A 17,129-nucleotide genomic window follows, 5' to 3' on the forward strand; every position below is an offset into this window, starting at 1 on the left:
ATAGTATAAGCTAATTGCTACAAATGGTATCCTCAGTTCCCACTACTACTGTTTCTACTATCTGCTTCCTTTAAAGAGAATTAAAACCAGGGGAAGCACATAATGAGTTGTGTTTGTAATGCAGGTATTGGGAAGTGTTCTCAACAGAGTTGCATGGCAGATGAACAGAGTATATTTACTAAGGAAGAAATGAGTGAAAACATTTTAGATGCATTTTTCATAGCCCCAGGATAAACTTACAAATGATCTCTGTTATTTTCTTCTCTTACACCCTTCCATTGTTTTCTTTATATTATAGCAATCATTCATTTATTAAAGAATGAATATTTCCTGCAATTCCTAACCATTAACTATAGGCTTAATTCTTAGCATATATAAAACTTCATCTGATTTAGAAACTTACTGGCCAAATATTTGTTGCTGTCTTAGTTACTTTATAGTCCTGGGTATTTCTGTATGATTTTCTACCTATAAACAGTTCTTGTGTAAGAGTATTCAGTCTTTAGATTTTAGTGTAAACATCTCCCAAAGTGGTATGTGTCAAAGGTGTAAGTTTATGTATGGCTCAGCACCTGATCCCTATCTACACAACTAACATAAGATTCCTATGCACACAACTAACATAAAATGAAGCACATAGTGTAATAGGATGTTTAATGTTCACATCACATGCAGACAGAACAGTGAAGGAAGAGTCTGTGTTTATTGCATATGGCATTGTACCTGACCAAATTAACTTGTACATACAGTCTCCATGTTATCTGCCCAGTTATTGAATACCCTTTATATTAATTGGCAAATCCGTGTGTTTGCCAAGGGCTTTCCTAAGTTAGGATGAAGATTTTTCATTATTTTAGGCACCTCCTTCTTATTAACCCTGTTGTTTGTTATTTTATAATTTTTAATTTTCTTTTTATTACAGGAAATATATCCAAGGTTAATGAATGAAATAAATTACACCAAGGTTTCTGAATTTGTGTTTCTGGGACTTTCAAAATCTAAAGAAATACAACATTTCTTCCTTGCCTTCTCTGTGGTATTATATGTAGCCATTGTACTGGGCAATACCCTTGTTGTGCTTACACTAGCATTGGACCCACATTTACATTCCCCTATGTATTTTCTTTTAGGAAACCTCTCATTTATTGATTTATGTTTTTCCACCTTAACTGTACCCAAGATGATTTCTGACTTGTCGTCTGGGCAAAATACCATCTCATTCTACGGTTGTGTCTTCCAGATATTTGTCATTCATGTCCTCGGGGCTTCTGAGATGGTATTGCTGGTAGTCATGGCTTGGGACAGATATGTAGCCATATGCAAACCCCTCCACTATTTAACCATCATGAACCCACGGATGTGCCTTTTGCTTCTATCTGGGGCTTGGATTATTGCACTTTTGCATTCAGTGATCCAACTTGGTTTTGTTGTCCAATTGAGGTTTTGTGGTCCGAATGAGATAGATAGTTTTTACTGTGATCTCCCTAGGTTCATCAAGCTGGCCTGCATGGACAACTACAGAATGGAGTTCATGGTGGCTGCCAACAGTGGCATCATTTCTATTGGCACCTTCTTCTTATTGATTATCTCCTACATTGTTATCCTGCTCACCGTGAGGAAACATTCTTCAGCAGATTTGTCCAAGGCCCTCTCGACACTTTCTGCTCACATCTCTGTGGTAGTTTTGTTCTTTGGACCATGCATCTTTGTATACATGTGGCCATTTCCAACTGTGCCAGTGGATAAGTTCCTTGCCATTCTGGATTTCATGATTACACCCATTCTGAACCCTGCCATTTATACTCTGAGGAACAAAGACATGAAGGTGGCAATGAGGAAACTAAGTGTTCAGCTCCTGCATTTCTGGAAAATGTCCTGAATTAGCCTCAAAATATACTATTTAGCAAGTGTTCCATACATTCAATTAGTAAACATCCTAATATAACTGTGTTTATCTTTGTATGTCTGATGCTTTAAATTAATATAATCCCCTCATATTTATCTATATTCTGTAAAATACGTGAAAAAAATCCCATTTTATAGAAATCAACTATCTTTAATATGAACTTATTTTATTTTATATATCTCTATTTGGCCAGAGTCTATTCTATTCTTTGCATGCATACAGTGACAATGGAGGCCAGAGAGGGTATCAAATCCTCTGGAACTGGAGTTATGGATGGGTATAAGCCACAATTTGTTACCTGTAGAGATGGCCTTCCCCACATTGTGTGAAGGTGTGTCCCTGCATTTTCATTCTTCTTTTTCTTCTTTTTTTTCTTTCATCTCTTTTTACAGCCCAGATTTTATTTCCCAACCAGTCTACCCTCTGCGTGGTTCCACATCTCATACATCCTCCCCCATCTCCAAAAGGATATCCCCATCTTCTCATTCCACACCTCACTAGACCTCCCCAGTTCCTGGGGTTTCCATTCTCTTAAGGGTTAGGTGCATCTTCTTTGAATACAAACCCAGCAATCCTCTGCTGTATATGTGTTGTTGTCCTTAATTCAGTTGCTGTATGCTGCCTGGTGTGTGGCCCAGTATCTGGGTGGTCTTTGGAGTTCCAGCTTATTTGAGACTACTGGTCCTCCTACAGGGTCACCCTCCTCCTTAGCTTGATGCAGGAAGAGTACTTGGTATTTTCTTTAATTAGTCCATTACCAGCTTTCTAAATGTGAAGCTTGTCTTTCCTCACCTACCAAAAACATAATTTTCTGAAATAAAAAGCTCACTGCTATGGGGGAGGTTATTAGCACTCATCCAAGCCAAAGGGCGCCCCAAAGAAGTGTATCAAACCTTGTCCTGCTATTTGTTGATTCAGACTGAAATGTGGCTTCTGACAAAATAAGGAGCTGGCAGCTGTGCTTGGATGAGACCAGATCAACCAGGCAAGAGAAGACAGAAGCATGGGTGTAATTGAAGCAGGGACATAAATAGACAGGCATAAGAGGAGCATGCAGTAGCAGGGAAGTGAGATTAAATTAGATTGTAGCTGAAAGTCTGCTCCAACAACTTAAACTATATTGATGTCTCCATGTCTTTATTAGTGAACCTCAAATACGATATATGGAAGCCCCACAATAGGTACTAGAAATGTAAACTATGTTTCCTACAAAAACAGATGCTCTTAATCACTGATTTATCTCTCTAGCTCCAATGAACAACTTCTTTATTGACCAATCAATATGCACTTACAATGTTTTCATGTCATGTACACAGTGATGAAACCCCCTTAAGCATGGGAATCTAAATCACTTTGTAGATATAAATACCAAATATAACCAGAAATGTGATTGCCAAATTATATGATCGTTTAATTTATTACTTTTCTGAGAAACCTCTATAAAGTTTTCTATTAAAGTTGTCCCAATTAACATTCCTGCTAATATTATAAAACCATTCACTTCTACCATCTTGCTTACATTATTTTAATCTTATACTTGTATATATTTCATATATGTATTAATGAGTTTTTATTTTAACAGATGTACATAAACTATTTAATTGTATTCAGTCCTTACTATGGTCTCTTGTCAAACTAGCTTTCCTCTTAATCTCATTCATTTTCCCAATTCATGCCATTTTTCTGCTTTCATAATTTCTCTTATTACCCAATGGGTTTTAGTAGGTTATTTATAGGAGAATGAGCATTTTGCCAATGGCTATACCACTGAAGAAAATGTCTTTCCTTATAAGTTTTGTCATGCTATAAATCCTCAGGTCAGTAAGCAGTGACCACTATAAGAAGAGACTCCATCCATGACAGAGTACGAATAGGCCCAGTCTAGAGGAGATCTTATGAAAACAGTTATAGTTGTTGTGATTTCCAATGTCTCAGTCCATTTATACACAGATGTCAATATTACACATATATCTGCACTTTTTCATTTCATACATTCTCTCCTTGACCCCATTGTCTTATATGGTCCCTGGGTCCTGGAGTAGGTGATATGATCTTTATTTCTAATTATCATTGGTCAATCACATTTCATTTCTTGTCAGTATTTTACCAGCTATGCATCTGTGCTCCACTGTTGTTTACTGCAAAAGTTACCTTTCCTGATATAAACTTAAAATATATGGTTCTACATAACAAAAACAATTATTTAAAAGGCAATATGAAAGGCATATCATGACAATTTACAGGAGCAGTTGCTTCAATGGTAAGACCTAATACCTTCTCCAGTCACAGTATTTGATCAGGGTTAAAGAAACAAATATCAACTCTGTCTTACTTATCAAGCATAGAAACAATCAGAAAGTGACTGGTTCCTCCCATGTGAGACTTGTCACTATTGTAATAATGAGGTATATTTCTCAACTAGGATATTCTTTATGCATGGTGGAAAGTTGAATAAAGTTGGTGATGATAATTATCTCTTGAAAAACTACGTGAGATACTCTAGAATTCAAAGGAGTGGCCATCAGGAAGGAAGTTTTAAACCAGCCCCAAATTAATTTCTTTATTTCCTTAGAGGTATGTGGTGTCTTCAGCAACTTTTCCTGTCTATATATAGTGGTGAACCAACTATAATGGCCACTGCCTGTAAGGGTTTGGGAGCTTAGGAAGACTTCCTATTCAATAATGTATTAAAAATATCCTATACCTGACACTGGAATTTTCAGTAAATAACTTAAGATTTCAATAAACAGCTTTAAACATTCATAGAGGTTACAATTTTTCAAGATCTTATTTTGTCACTTTACTTTTGAAGAACATAAAGCATAAGCCTTTGGATGTACCATTAGTTCAGTGACCCTCCCTCCATCCCCACTTCTTCCTGTAAACCCTGCCCTTCCTCCTCCTTTAATCCTTCAGTTCTCAGTTTTCCCTTTTACACTTCCATATCAAATGTGTGCTGTGTTTCCCCAACCCTGAAAGAGTCTTTTCACAGGCCCATTGCTAGTCTTCTATTCTCTTTGCAAGATCTTTCCCACATAAATCTAAAGCTTAGAAACTATGACATACATTTGAAGGGGAATGTGATAATTTCCTTTTCACAACTGACTTTCCTATTAAATGTATTTCTAGTTTCATTAGTATTCTCACAAATTTAGTAATTTTATCCATTATGATAGCCCATTTTCATATTGCATATGTGCCAAATTTTACATTTTCATTCAATAGTAGATGCATATCTAGGCTGACTCCATTTCTTGGTTATTTAAAATGGAATAAAAATAAACATGTTTGTGCAGTGATCTCCAAAGGATCCTTTAGGAACATGATCAGAAAATATAGAGATGCAAGTTCTATTTCTATATTTTTTTGAGAAATCTCCACAATGCTTTCCATGGTTGATGTACTAGTTTATACCCTCAACAATGATAAAGATTACTGTTCTCCATATCTTTCACAGAATTTGTTACTATATTATTTACCAAAGATAGCCATTCAAAATGTAATAAAACAGAATCTAAAACAATTTTAATTCTTGATAACAAAACATGTTCTCATTGACTTTTTAAATTCATTTGGAGTTTATTTTGTGCAAGGTGATAAATATGTTTAAGTCCCAGAATCATTATTCAAGATGTTACATAGTCTCAAATTTGTGATTTGGCATTTTTATTAAGAACTGGGTAGCTGTCATTATATGTACATTTATGTAAATTTAAGTAATTATGTATACATTATATATTACATATATTTAACTATATGTACATTTATGTCTTATGCTTTTTCGGGTATACAGATATGTCTGATTTTTATGCCACTTCCATGCTGTTTTCATTACTATACCTGTGTAATGTGAAATAAGGTGCATAAACCCTTTAAGATTGTATTTCCCAGTTTTCTTTGAGAGTGTCATTTGATTTTATACAAAGCTTCAAATAGTTTTCTGTTTCTGTGTATAATGTCGTTTCATTCCTAAATGTCTCTCTCTCTCTCTCTCTCTCTCTCTATATATATATATATATATATATATATTCTGTGAATAATTCCATTTCTTTCATAATTGTATATAAATACATATATATTTTATTTCTGTGAAAAATGTCATTATTTTCATACAGACATATAAACACACATAATTTGTTCTCTTGTTATATTGGTCTAGCTTAGACTTCAAGAACAGCTCTCAAAAGTAGTTGAGAAAGTAGATACCTCTCACTTTTTCCTGATTTTTAATCTTTCCTAAAATTACAATAATGTTGGTTACAAGTTTGATATGTGTAGCATTTATTAAATTGAGGTATGTTCCCTCAATTCCTAATATTCTCAGAATTGTTTTTCTTTTCATACAGTGTTGGTATATTTTCTCAAAAGCATTTTCTGTATTTAATATGTCTCTGAGTCTATGTGATTGATAGAGAATAGGTGTTGACTTCTGTATGGTGGACCATCCTTATATCTCTGAAGTAATTCAACTTCATCATGATGAATAATCTTTTTTATATGTTCTTGAATTGTAAGTATTTAATGATAAATTGTTCTATGAGTTACACTTGCATTAAAGACCTGGAAGATATCTAAACGCAATTTGTCTAGTCCTATTTTTTTTTTTTTGGGTGAGGGGTGGGCATTTTCTACCTGCTTTCTTCTCATTGTTTCCAATCTCTTGAGGTTCTAGTAATTACCATTTCAAATGGGTGATGATGTTTCATTGTGTGTACCAGTTCATTTCCTGTGATTATTAATAGTAAACTCTTTTATGTATGCCCAGCCAGCTCAGTTTTCTTCTTTTGAAAAGTGTTTTACAGCTATATAATCATTCATGAAAAAAGAAAATGACAAGAGATAACAAAAATTTGAAAGAATTCAGAAAATAAAATTAGGAATGTGAATTTATAGCAATCTATCTTGGAGTAAATATGTGTATGAAGCTAGTCTGGACTACATTGAAAGAAAAATGTTACATATAAGTAAAAAGCAGGTGGGGATTATATAATGAGCAGAAACCATGAAGAAGTATGTTGCGATACTGACTAACATAAAAACTAAAATCTAGACTGAAAACACAGTCAGAAGCTTACAGCCAACCATTGGACTGAGCATGCAAACTCTAGTGGAGGAGTTAGAGAAATGACTGAAGGAGCTGAGCAACCCCATAGAAAGAACAAAAATATCAATCACCAGACCCCCCCCAGTGCTCCCAGGAACTAAACTAACAACCAAAGAGTACACATAGAGGGACCCTTGGCTCCAGCCACATATGCAGAAGAAGATGGCATTGCCTGGAATCAATAGGAGGACAATCCCTTGATCCTATAAAGGTTTGTTTCCCTAGTGTAGGGGAATGTCAGGGCAGTGAGGTAGCAATGGCTAGGTGGTAGGGGGAACACCCTTATTAAAGCAGGGTGAGGTAGATGGGAGAGGGAGCTTCTGGAGGGGAAACCGGGAAAGGGGATAACATTCAAAATGAAAATAAATAAAATACCCAATAAATATTAAGAAATCCATAATGAAATTAGATCAATACTAATCAGATAAGCATTATGACCTTTTAATCCAATCTATAGGAAACAACAGAGAGAACAGTAATGGTTTCAGTTATAATACAAATTAGACATCTATTAGTCTCCCATAAAATGTGTTAGAATCATAATATCATCTTGAAACAAAAGAATGAACAGGGATGTGTGCATTACAATTAATAAAAATAGTAAAAATTAGTAAAGAGGTAACTCAGTTGTTAGAGTCAGCATAATGACAACATAAGGCCAAGTTTACAGTTAGATACTAGTGGCACATGATTTTAATTCCAGCACTCTGTGAGTTTAAGTTCAGCTTGTTCAACACAGTGAGCTCCAGGATAAGCATAGAGATAAATCATGTCTATAAAAACAAAAAACAAACAACAATAAAAACAAAAGAATAATTTATCCATATTTTAAAGACAGAAAACTAAAGTTGATTTTAAAACATGACAAATTTCAACATACAATTGAAAAAATGCTGTTATAAAATTGGGGGGAAAACATAAAATATAAATTTTCAAACCTGGAACACTAAAGAGGATAAATAGATTTTACAACAAGCTTTAAAAATATAAACTATGTTATGGAGATATAAAAGACCCAGATCATTAGGAAGGTTAATTAAAATAGTATGAAATACAGTGATCTGTGTGTAAATGAACATTAGAACTAAAAAAAGGAAAAAGGCAAGCATTATTTTTAAAACTAAAGAAAGGAGCATAGTCACATATTTAAAAATATCTGTAAAAGAATAAGTGGATCTTAAGAAAACTGTTATTTTTCTGAAATCTAAGGACAAAGGTAAGGAGATGAATCACTAGATAATGATCTAGCTTCATAAATGTGAAGTCCTGAGTTCTATCTCCAGGATTTATACACATGATGAGTGGCCTAATCTATAATCCATTCAGATAGGAGGTAGAGACATGAGATACTTGGGACATGGTGGCTACCTAGACTATCCCAATAGGTAATATTCAAGATTCAAGTGAAATATCTCCCTCAGTGTATAAGAAGGACACCAAATGAAAGAGCCTTCTAATATCAACCTATCAACTTATAGCCACCAACGACACACATTGGTTATTCTTGGGGAAGAACACACACACACACACACACACACACACACACACACACACGCTAACATGAATATACACATGCATCCCAAGATAGAGTCATATATACATAAAAACAGATGATAAACAGAATATACTTAATATGGCAAGAAAATTAAAATTAATATGGTTAAATGATCAACCATGAAAATGATGACAATACAATAGGAAACATGAAAGCAGAAAGACATTAAAAATAATTTAAGGCTGTGCCAAGTGTCATAGATGGTCTAATAAAAATCCCAACACAAGCAGTGAGAAGTCGCCTTTTGAGTTGGTGGTCAAGGTTGAACAGGAGACTCTCAAATTATTATGTTACTATTGTTACACTTGATTTTTACACACACACACACACACACACACACACACACACAAATGATAAAGGTTTTCACCCTATGGCTGAAATCACCATGCATTCAGACATGAAACCAAGAGGACCTAATCTGGAACTGATCTGAAAATCTCCCTGAAGACTACTTCTCATTGTACCAGAAGGCGAAAAATTATGTAAGCTTCCAAAGAATGGCAATAACCAACAGTACTACTACATGAACAACAATACAAGCACTGCATAATAATCCTAATACTGTAGTGATGCACGTAACTCACTATTAACTAACAGCTCTCTAATCGGGGCAAAAAGTATACTCAACAAGAGGGAAATCGTGTCTTGTACTAGAAACCTACATAACTGCACTGAATTAGCCAAGTTATAGACCTTGGGGAAGAACATAAAAACACTACTTTATTAAATCAGCATAATCCCTAATTATTTTTAAATATTTAGTTTTTTGCCTGCATTATGAATACTTCTCTTTACAACAGACAGAGACCATGATAGAAAAGAATTGATCAGAATTCAGTGTTGTAGAAATCGTTGTCAACTAATGTATTAGCACTAGAACCCTGCAACTAGCACTCAAGTATAATGCACGGTAGGGGACAGAGAGATTGTGGGAGCAGAACAGAAGGTTTTCTCAAGATTGTGCCTCCTAGAAATTTCAGAGAAGAGACACCCATTGAGTCCTACCAAAATGACTAACAGACACAACCTGAACAAGAAAAGTAGCAATAGACATGCTAACATGAAAGGGGAGAAAGTCCATGAAGCCTCAACTCCAGACAAAGACTTATACGTGGCTGAGGAGTACTGAGAACTGAAAAGACTTCTCCATGAAAGAGCATACCAACTGCTTAGCCAATAACATGTCCTCCTGGAAAACATGAGCATTCAAATAGTACAAAGTAGTATTATATGAAATGGTAACATTTCATTTATATATTTAGAAGTGTGTGTGTGTGAGTGTGTGTGTGTGTGTGTGTGTGTGTGTATGAATGTATGTTATAACAATAATTTAAGAGAAAGAGGATATCAATTTGAAAAAGGAGTGGTGAGTATATCTGAGACATTGAAGGGAATTGATAGAAGGGGTGAAATGATGTATAGTTATAATATGGTCTAAAATATAATTAAAATACTTAAAGAATTAAAAACAGAATTTATTCAAATCTGCAATTAAGAAAACATAAATGAAAGATAAAGGATATAATGTAGGAAGATGGTAAAACCTATTAAAAAGTGACTAAAAGCTTAAAACAGCACACAGATTACAAAAGCAAGAAAGAAAACGGTGGTAAATATTTATAGGTTGAAGCCAGCAATCTGGCTATGGCAATTGAACCTGCTGTCAAAAGCAAATTTAACCTTAGGTAAAAGCACAATTGTTAGAGATTTAAAATTAGGTGAAAGAGTACAATTGTATGAGAATACAATTGATCCTCTGGTTTTGGCAGCTGACTGCAACATTCCTGTCTACAGGAACCATTCCATGATCCACTCAGGATTTGAGAGGAGTTCAGGGATTCTGATGGAGAGTGAACTACCTTCATAGCAATCTAGAATGGAGAAAAAATATTACACCTCTTTAGGAAGCTCCATGGATGAAACCAGAAGCCATTGGGTCAATATAATGTTATCAAGAACTAGAGCCCTCTGGCTTTAACAGGGCACAATATTGGAGTGATCCGAGAGGTGTACCTCTCCTTGGAACATGGGGGGAAGTATCTCAATACTATTAACCATCCTTTCTCTCTCTCTCTCTCTCTCTCTCTCTCTCTCTCTCTCCTCTCTCTCTCTCTCTCTGTGTGTGTGTGTGTGTGTGTGTGTGTGTGTGTGTGTGTGTGTAAATGCACATACAAATATGAGTATTGTTTAAAGTCCAGCGTGTCAGATCTTCTAGAATTGGAATTGCAAGTGATTATGAACATTGGTTCTGGACACTAGATTGGAATTGTACTCTCTTAACTGTTGATCAGCCTCCACCACTATGTCAAGAATTCTTAAATATTATAATAATTACGTTTAAATGTTAATGACATTTTCTTGTATTGAGTTCTTTTTAAGCTTTATAGTAAATTTCTTTTTAATGCTTTGGGAATTTAATTAGAACAGTCAAGAGCGGGTCTCTGCTAGATCTTTCCCTTAGGCCTGGCAACTTGAGCACAGGAATGTCTCCTGGATATATTTTTGCTAGCAAGCAGATAGAAGAGGCTAGTGGATTTTCTACAATTTTAACGCTTAAGATTGCAAGGAGACTTAGCACCAAAAGAGACTATTTAACAAAGGACAAAGGACATGTTCCAGTCATAACCACTAGAGAGCCCTACTCTGGAATCAAAAAACACTCTAAGTAAGACAAGTTTCAGAGAACCAATCTGGTGGATTAATGGGAAATATAGAGATTGGTCACATGCTTTAATAATGGATGGTATGATGGGATAATAAGGGTTAAAGTAGCAGCTCCAACTGTAATAGGTACAAGTAATTTGCATTAACCTGAATCTTTACTTGAGATAATCAAAACCCTAAATTTAAAGATTAGCATTATTATTTTGACAGAGAGTTATTTCTTAAACAGTGATCAATGAAAGTTGTAAAATTTAAGTGACACAGATCTTTTAAGTAGTACTATATAAAAGTTCCATCAATTGAAGAAAGTTTGTAATCTAGAGTAAAAGAAAAAGTTTAAGATATGATCACTGAGAGTTGACCATGTTCTAATGAGTATATGAGCAACACTAAATATACTTGTTTTTTTTTTCCTTCATGGAATGTACCAGAGGATTTAATGTTGAGAAGGTGGACCTGGAAGACTCAGTGTGGAAGCAAGTATGATCAGGGTACATTTTGTAAAATTCCCAAATAATCAAAGTATGATTTTCTTACCAAGATTGCAGGTCCTTGGAATGTCTGGAAGCAGAGCAGATCTAGTGGCAGACAAGGCCTAATGTTCTGCTATAGATCTAAGTAAATCAAGCTACAGAAACTCTAATCTATTAAGTCAAAACTTGGCAATTTCATCATAAATGTCATGATAGATATTAGATACTGATCATGAAATATAAAATTTATTTTAATTTTAATTTTATTTGTATTATATAATAATGATATAAACTGTCTACTTGATATGTTATTAGTTACAGGCACAGCCTGCTCACTGATACTCTAATAGCTGCAACGTGCTCATTCATATTAGCCAAAGAAATAGTTAGACGGTCTACTACCCGGGTAACCAGGAATAGTGATTCTCCTGTTAAAAAATATTGGTTTGATTTAATGCATGAATGAAACTTTGCCCTTTAATTTTATTTTTTAATTAAATTTTTTAGTGTTTGCTAATTCTTCCTACCATGGGAATCCAATGCAGAATTCCCATGATGAATGGACTAAAAACTATTAGGACTCCAGTATCAGGAGTGAGAGCTGGGTTTGGGGCTGTTGTGTTCTAACTTCAATGTTCCAAAAGTACTCATGGGAAGTAACAACAAAAATTTTATAAAGGGAAAATAGTGTTTGCTAACATACTTTTTCTTATTCATTTTTTTGATCAGGTAAATAAGACAAAAGAGAAGAGAGTGGACTTCTAGAGTGTCAAATGGTATGGATTCTCTCTCTTGGCCCATTCACTATCACTTAGTAAATATCTTTAAAATGCTAAATGTTCAAAGGGGGAAACTAAAGGATTTTGTTTTATGGCCCATAGAAAGGGGAATATATTACTAAGTATTTGTGGACTATGTGTTAAGGATATTAATAAGTGTATTAAATACAGAAGTTGTTTTTCCCTACTTTTACTAACCATACTGTTGGGTCAGAAGGATCTGCTTAGTCTGTCATATAAAGCAAAAGATTTTCAGAGTGTTTTAGTTTCTATTTGAGACTTTGTCTTGTACATCTCACAAAACAAGATAGTAACCTAATTTTACATTTTAGAAATCTTTCCTCATAAACTTGCTGGTGGAAATATGTGGGAGGGCAGAATGTATGTCGACATTTATAACTTTAGCAAGAACGCCTCTGGAATACAAATGCTCCTTACAGAAGTACACATTTAGATGTGTTAGTATACTTCAATGTGTTAAAGCCTCCCCACATAGTTACAAAGAAAATGTAATTTGAACTTCATAGACCAGTGAATATAACTAGTTTTGACAGAAGAATTAATTTTTATATGGCATTAAACGTTTTTCTGGTAGGTCACAGAAGCATGTTGAAAATTGTGGTATTTTGAATAAAACCACATGCAACATGTAAATCTCTTATATTTGATTAAGTATTGTTTTACTTATAACAGATATATAAAAGAGATAGTTTGACATTTATACTTATTTTTCTTCTACTTTATTTTAGAGTTGTAAAAGTTTTAAAGCTATGAATTATCCATTGCATATTTGCATAAAATCGTGTTATTAATGAAAAAGCATGGAAAAATATTTTCCAAATACTTCAAAGCATATGAGTAGAATGTTTGACAATAATTTCTAAAAACACATTACATAATCACTTCACAAATTTAGCTGGAATAGAAGGTAAAAGTTTTAAATGGGCCACTTTAATAATAACATCAATTTATAGTTACTTCCTCTATTAGAAAGGTATTATAAATAGTTAATGCAAGTATTCAAAATTAATTTTATAAGATTGTAAAATATATACTTGAAAGCATCATATGTTCTATAATTTCTAACCTTTATTCAAAATATAAATGGATAATACAAAGATTAATCAAAGAACTAAGCAAAGATAAAAATTTATGTAAATGTTCATTAACATTTCAATTATTTTTGAATTGATATCATTAAGGAAACAAGCACGGTTGCTGATGCCAAAAATTGAATAGTAATGTACTTTATATTCAGTTTTAAAACTACATTATGTTTGTTGGAAAAAGTGAATCATGTGTAGAAATACTCAATAATATAAGATAATTTCAAGAGAAATACACACTAAGATGACAACCATAGATGCCAGTAGAAAGTCATATATTTGAAGACATAGTTAAGCATAGTAAAATTTAAACCTGGAATCAAGTTACTTTGTAGAATACATGGGAAATAGTATAAGCTAATTGCTACAAATAATATCCACAGTTCCCATTGCTACTGTTTCTACTCTCTGCTTCCTTTAAAGAGAATTAAAACTAGGAGAAGCACATAATGAGTTGTGTTTGTAACGTAGGTGTTGGGAAGTGTTCTCAACAGAATCACATAGCATATGAACGGAGTGTATATTCTAAGGGAGAAATGAGTGAGAATATTTTACATGTATTTTGCATAGTCCCAGGATAAACTTACAAGTGATCTGTGTTATTTTCTTCTCTTACAACCTTCCATTGTTTTCTTATATTATATCTATCATTCATTTATTAAAGCATGAAGAGTTCCTTTAATAAGTAACCAATAACTATAATCTTAATTCTTTCATCTGATTCAGAAACTTACTGATCAACTATTTGTTGCTGCTGTACTTACTTTATACTCCTGGGTATTTATATAAAATTTTCTCCCTATAAACAGTTGTTACTTACCATTTTTCATTCTTTACATTTTAGTGTAAACATATCCAAAAGTGGTATGTGCCATAAATTTAAGTTTATGTATCAACGAGCACCTGATTCCTATCCACACAACTAACATAGAAGATTTCTATCCATACAACTCACATATAATGAAGCACATAATGTAATAGGATATTTAATGTTCACAACACATGGAAAAAGAACAGTGAAAGAAGAATCTGTGTTTATTGCACATGGCATTGTACCTGGAACAAATTTACTTGTACGTACAGTTCTCCATGTTATCTGCCCAGTTACTGAATACTTTATAAGTTAATTGGCAAATTCATATGTTTGTCAAGGGCTTTCCTAAGTGAGGGTGAAGATTTTCCATTATTGTAGGCACCTACTTCTTATAAACACTGTTGTTTATTACTTTATAATTCTTATTTTTGCTGTTTATTACAGGAAATAAAATCAAGGTTAATGAATGAAATAAATTATACAAAGGTATCTGAATTTGTGTTTCTGGGACTTTCAACATCTAAGCAAATACAGCATTTCTTCCTGGCCTTCTCTGTGGTATTATATGTAGCCATCGTACTGGGCAATACCCTTGTTGTGTTTACACTAGCCTTTGACCAACATTTACATTCCCCTATGTATTTTCTTTTGGGAAATCTTTCATTTATTGATTTATGTCTTTCCACCTTAACTGTACCCAAGATGATTTCTGACCTGTCCTCTGGGCACAATACCATCTCATTCCATGGTTGTGTCTTCCAGATATTTGTCCTTCATGTCCTCGGGGCATCTGAGATGGTATTGCTGATAGCCATGGCCTGGGACAGATATGTGGCCATATGCAAGCCCCTTCACTATTTAACCATCATGAACCCACGGATGTGCCTTTTGCTTCTATCTGGGGCTTGGATTATTGGATTTTTGCATTCAGTGGCCCAACTAGTTTTTGTTGTCCATTTGAGGTTTTGTGGTCCGAATGAGATAGATAGTTTTTACTGTGATCTCCCTAGGTTCATCAAGCTGGCCTGCATGGACAACTACAGAATGGAGTTCATGGTGGCTGCCAACAGTGGCATCATTTCTATTGGCACCTTCTTCTTATTGATTGTCTCCTACATTGTTATCCTGCTCACTGTGAGGAAACATTCTTCAGCAGATTTGTCCAAGGCCCTCTCGACACTTTCTGCTCACATCTCTGTGGTAGTTTTGTTTTTTGGACCATGCATCTTCATATACATATGGCCATTTCCTACTGTGCCAGTGGATAAGTTCCTTTCCATTCTGGACTTCATGATTACACCCATCCTGAACCCTGCCATTTATACTCTGAGGAACAAAGACATGAAGGTGGCAATGAGGAAACTAAGTGTTCAGCTCCTGCATTTTAGGAAAATGTCCTGAATAAGCCTGAAAATATATTATTTAGCATTTGTTCCATACATTCAATTAGTAAACATCCTAATACAACTGTGTTTATCTTTGTACATCTGATTTTTTAAGTTAATATAATCCCCTAATGATTTATCTATGATGCTATAAAATAGATGAAAAGAATCCCATTTTATGGAAGTCAATTTTCTTTAAAGATCAACTTATCTATATTTTATGTATCTCTGTTTTACCAGCGTTTTGTCCATCCTATTCATTGCATGCATGCAATGACTGTGGATGCCAGAGAGGGTATCAGATCCTCTGGAACTGGAGTTATGGATGCTTATGAGTTACAATGTGTTGCCTGTTGGGATGGCCTTTGTCCCATTTTATGAAGGTGTGTCCCTGCATTTTCGTTCTTCTTTTTCTTCTTTTTTTCCTTTAATCATTTTTTATATTACAGATTTTGTCCCCTAACCAGTCAACCCTTGATGGTTGCACATCTTATACACTCTTCTCCCAACTCCACGAGGATGCCCACACCACCTCATTCCCCACTCCATTAGACCTACCCAGGTCCTGGGGTTTCCATTCTCTTAAGGGATATGTGCATCTTCTTTGAATACAAACCCAGAAATCCTCTGCTTTATATGTGTTGGGGTTCTCATATCAGTTGGTATATGCTGCCTGGTGTTTGGCCCAGTATCTAAGAGGCCTTTGGAGGTCCAGGTTATATGCTCTGCTGGTCCTCCTACAGGGTTGCCTTCCTTCTTAGCTTGATGCAGGAAGAACACTTGGTATTTTCTTTCAATTGTCTATTAACAGCTTTCTAAATGTAAGTTCTTGGTTTTCCTCATCTGTCAAAAAGATGATTCTCTGAGATAAAAATCTAACTGCCAAGGGGGAGGTTATTAGTGCTCATCCAGGCCAAAGGGCAACCCAAAGAAGTGTATCAAACCTTGTCCTGCTAATTTTTGATTGAGAATGCAATGTGGCTTCTGAAAAAATAAAGAGCTGGCAGCTGTCCTTGGACAAGATCAGATCAACCAGGCAAGAGAAGACAGAAGTATGGGTGTGAATGAAGCAGGGAGTTAAAGAGACAAACATAAGAGGAGCACGCAGTAGCAGGGAAGTGAGATTAAATTAGACTGTAGCTGAAAGTCTGCTCCAACAAAAGGTCAACAGCCTTAAACTATATTGATGTCTCCATGTCTTTATTAATGAATCTCAAGCAGGATATACAGAAGTCCCACAATAGGTACTAGAATATAACCTATGTTTCAGACAAGAACAAATGCTCTTAACTGCTGAGTTATCTCTCTAGCTCCAATGAACAATTAATTTATTGACCAATCAA

At 34.6% G+C, this 17,129-nt stretch overlaps 2 protein-coding genes across 2 annotated transcripts; both read left to right on the forward strand.

Annotated features, from left to right (window-relative positions):
* Positions 1-940: 940 nt before the first annotated feature.
* LOC116900535 (olfactory receptor 4F15-like) lies at positions 941-1,879 on the forward strand. Its single transcript, XM_032902262.1, has one exon. The coding sequence runs from the start codon at positions 941-943 to the stop codon at positions 1,877-1,879; it is 939 nt and encodes a 312-aa protein (XP_032758153.1).
* A 12,984-nt stretch (positions 1,880-14,863) lies between these two features.
* LOC116900536 (olfactory receptor 4F15-like) lies at positions 14,864-15,802 on the forward strand. The gene has a single exon (XM_032902263.1). It carries the CDS (start codon positions 14,864-14,866, stop codon positions 15,800-15,802), a length of 939 nt encoding a protein of 312 aa, XP_032758154.1.
* Positions 15,803-17,129: the final 1,327 nt, after the last annotated feature.

The sequence above is a fragment of the Rattus rattus genome, chromosome 5 (genome assembly GCF_011064425.1).
Source record: "Rattus rattus isolate New Zealand chromosome 5, Rrattus_CSIRO_v1, whole genome shotgun sequence".
NCBI classification, from domain to species: Eukaryota; Metazoa; Chordata; class Mammalia; order Rodentia; family Muridae; genus Rattus; species Rattus rattus.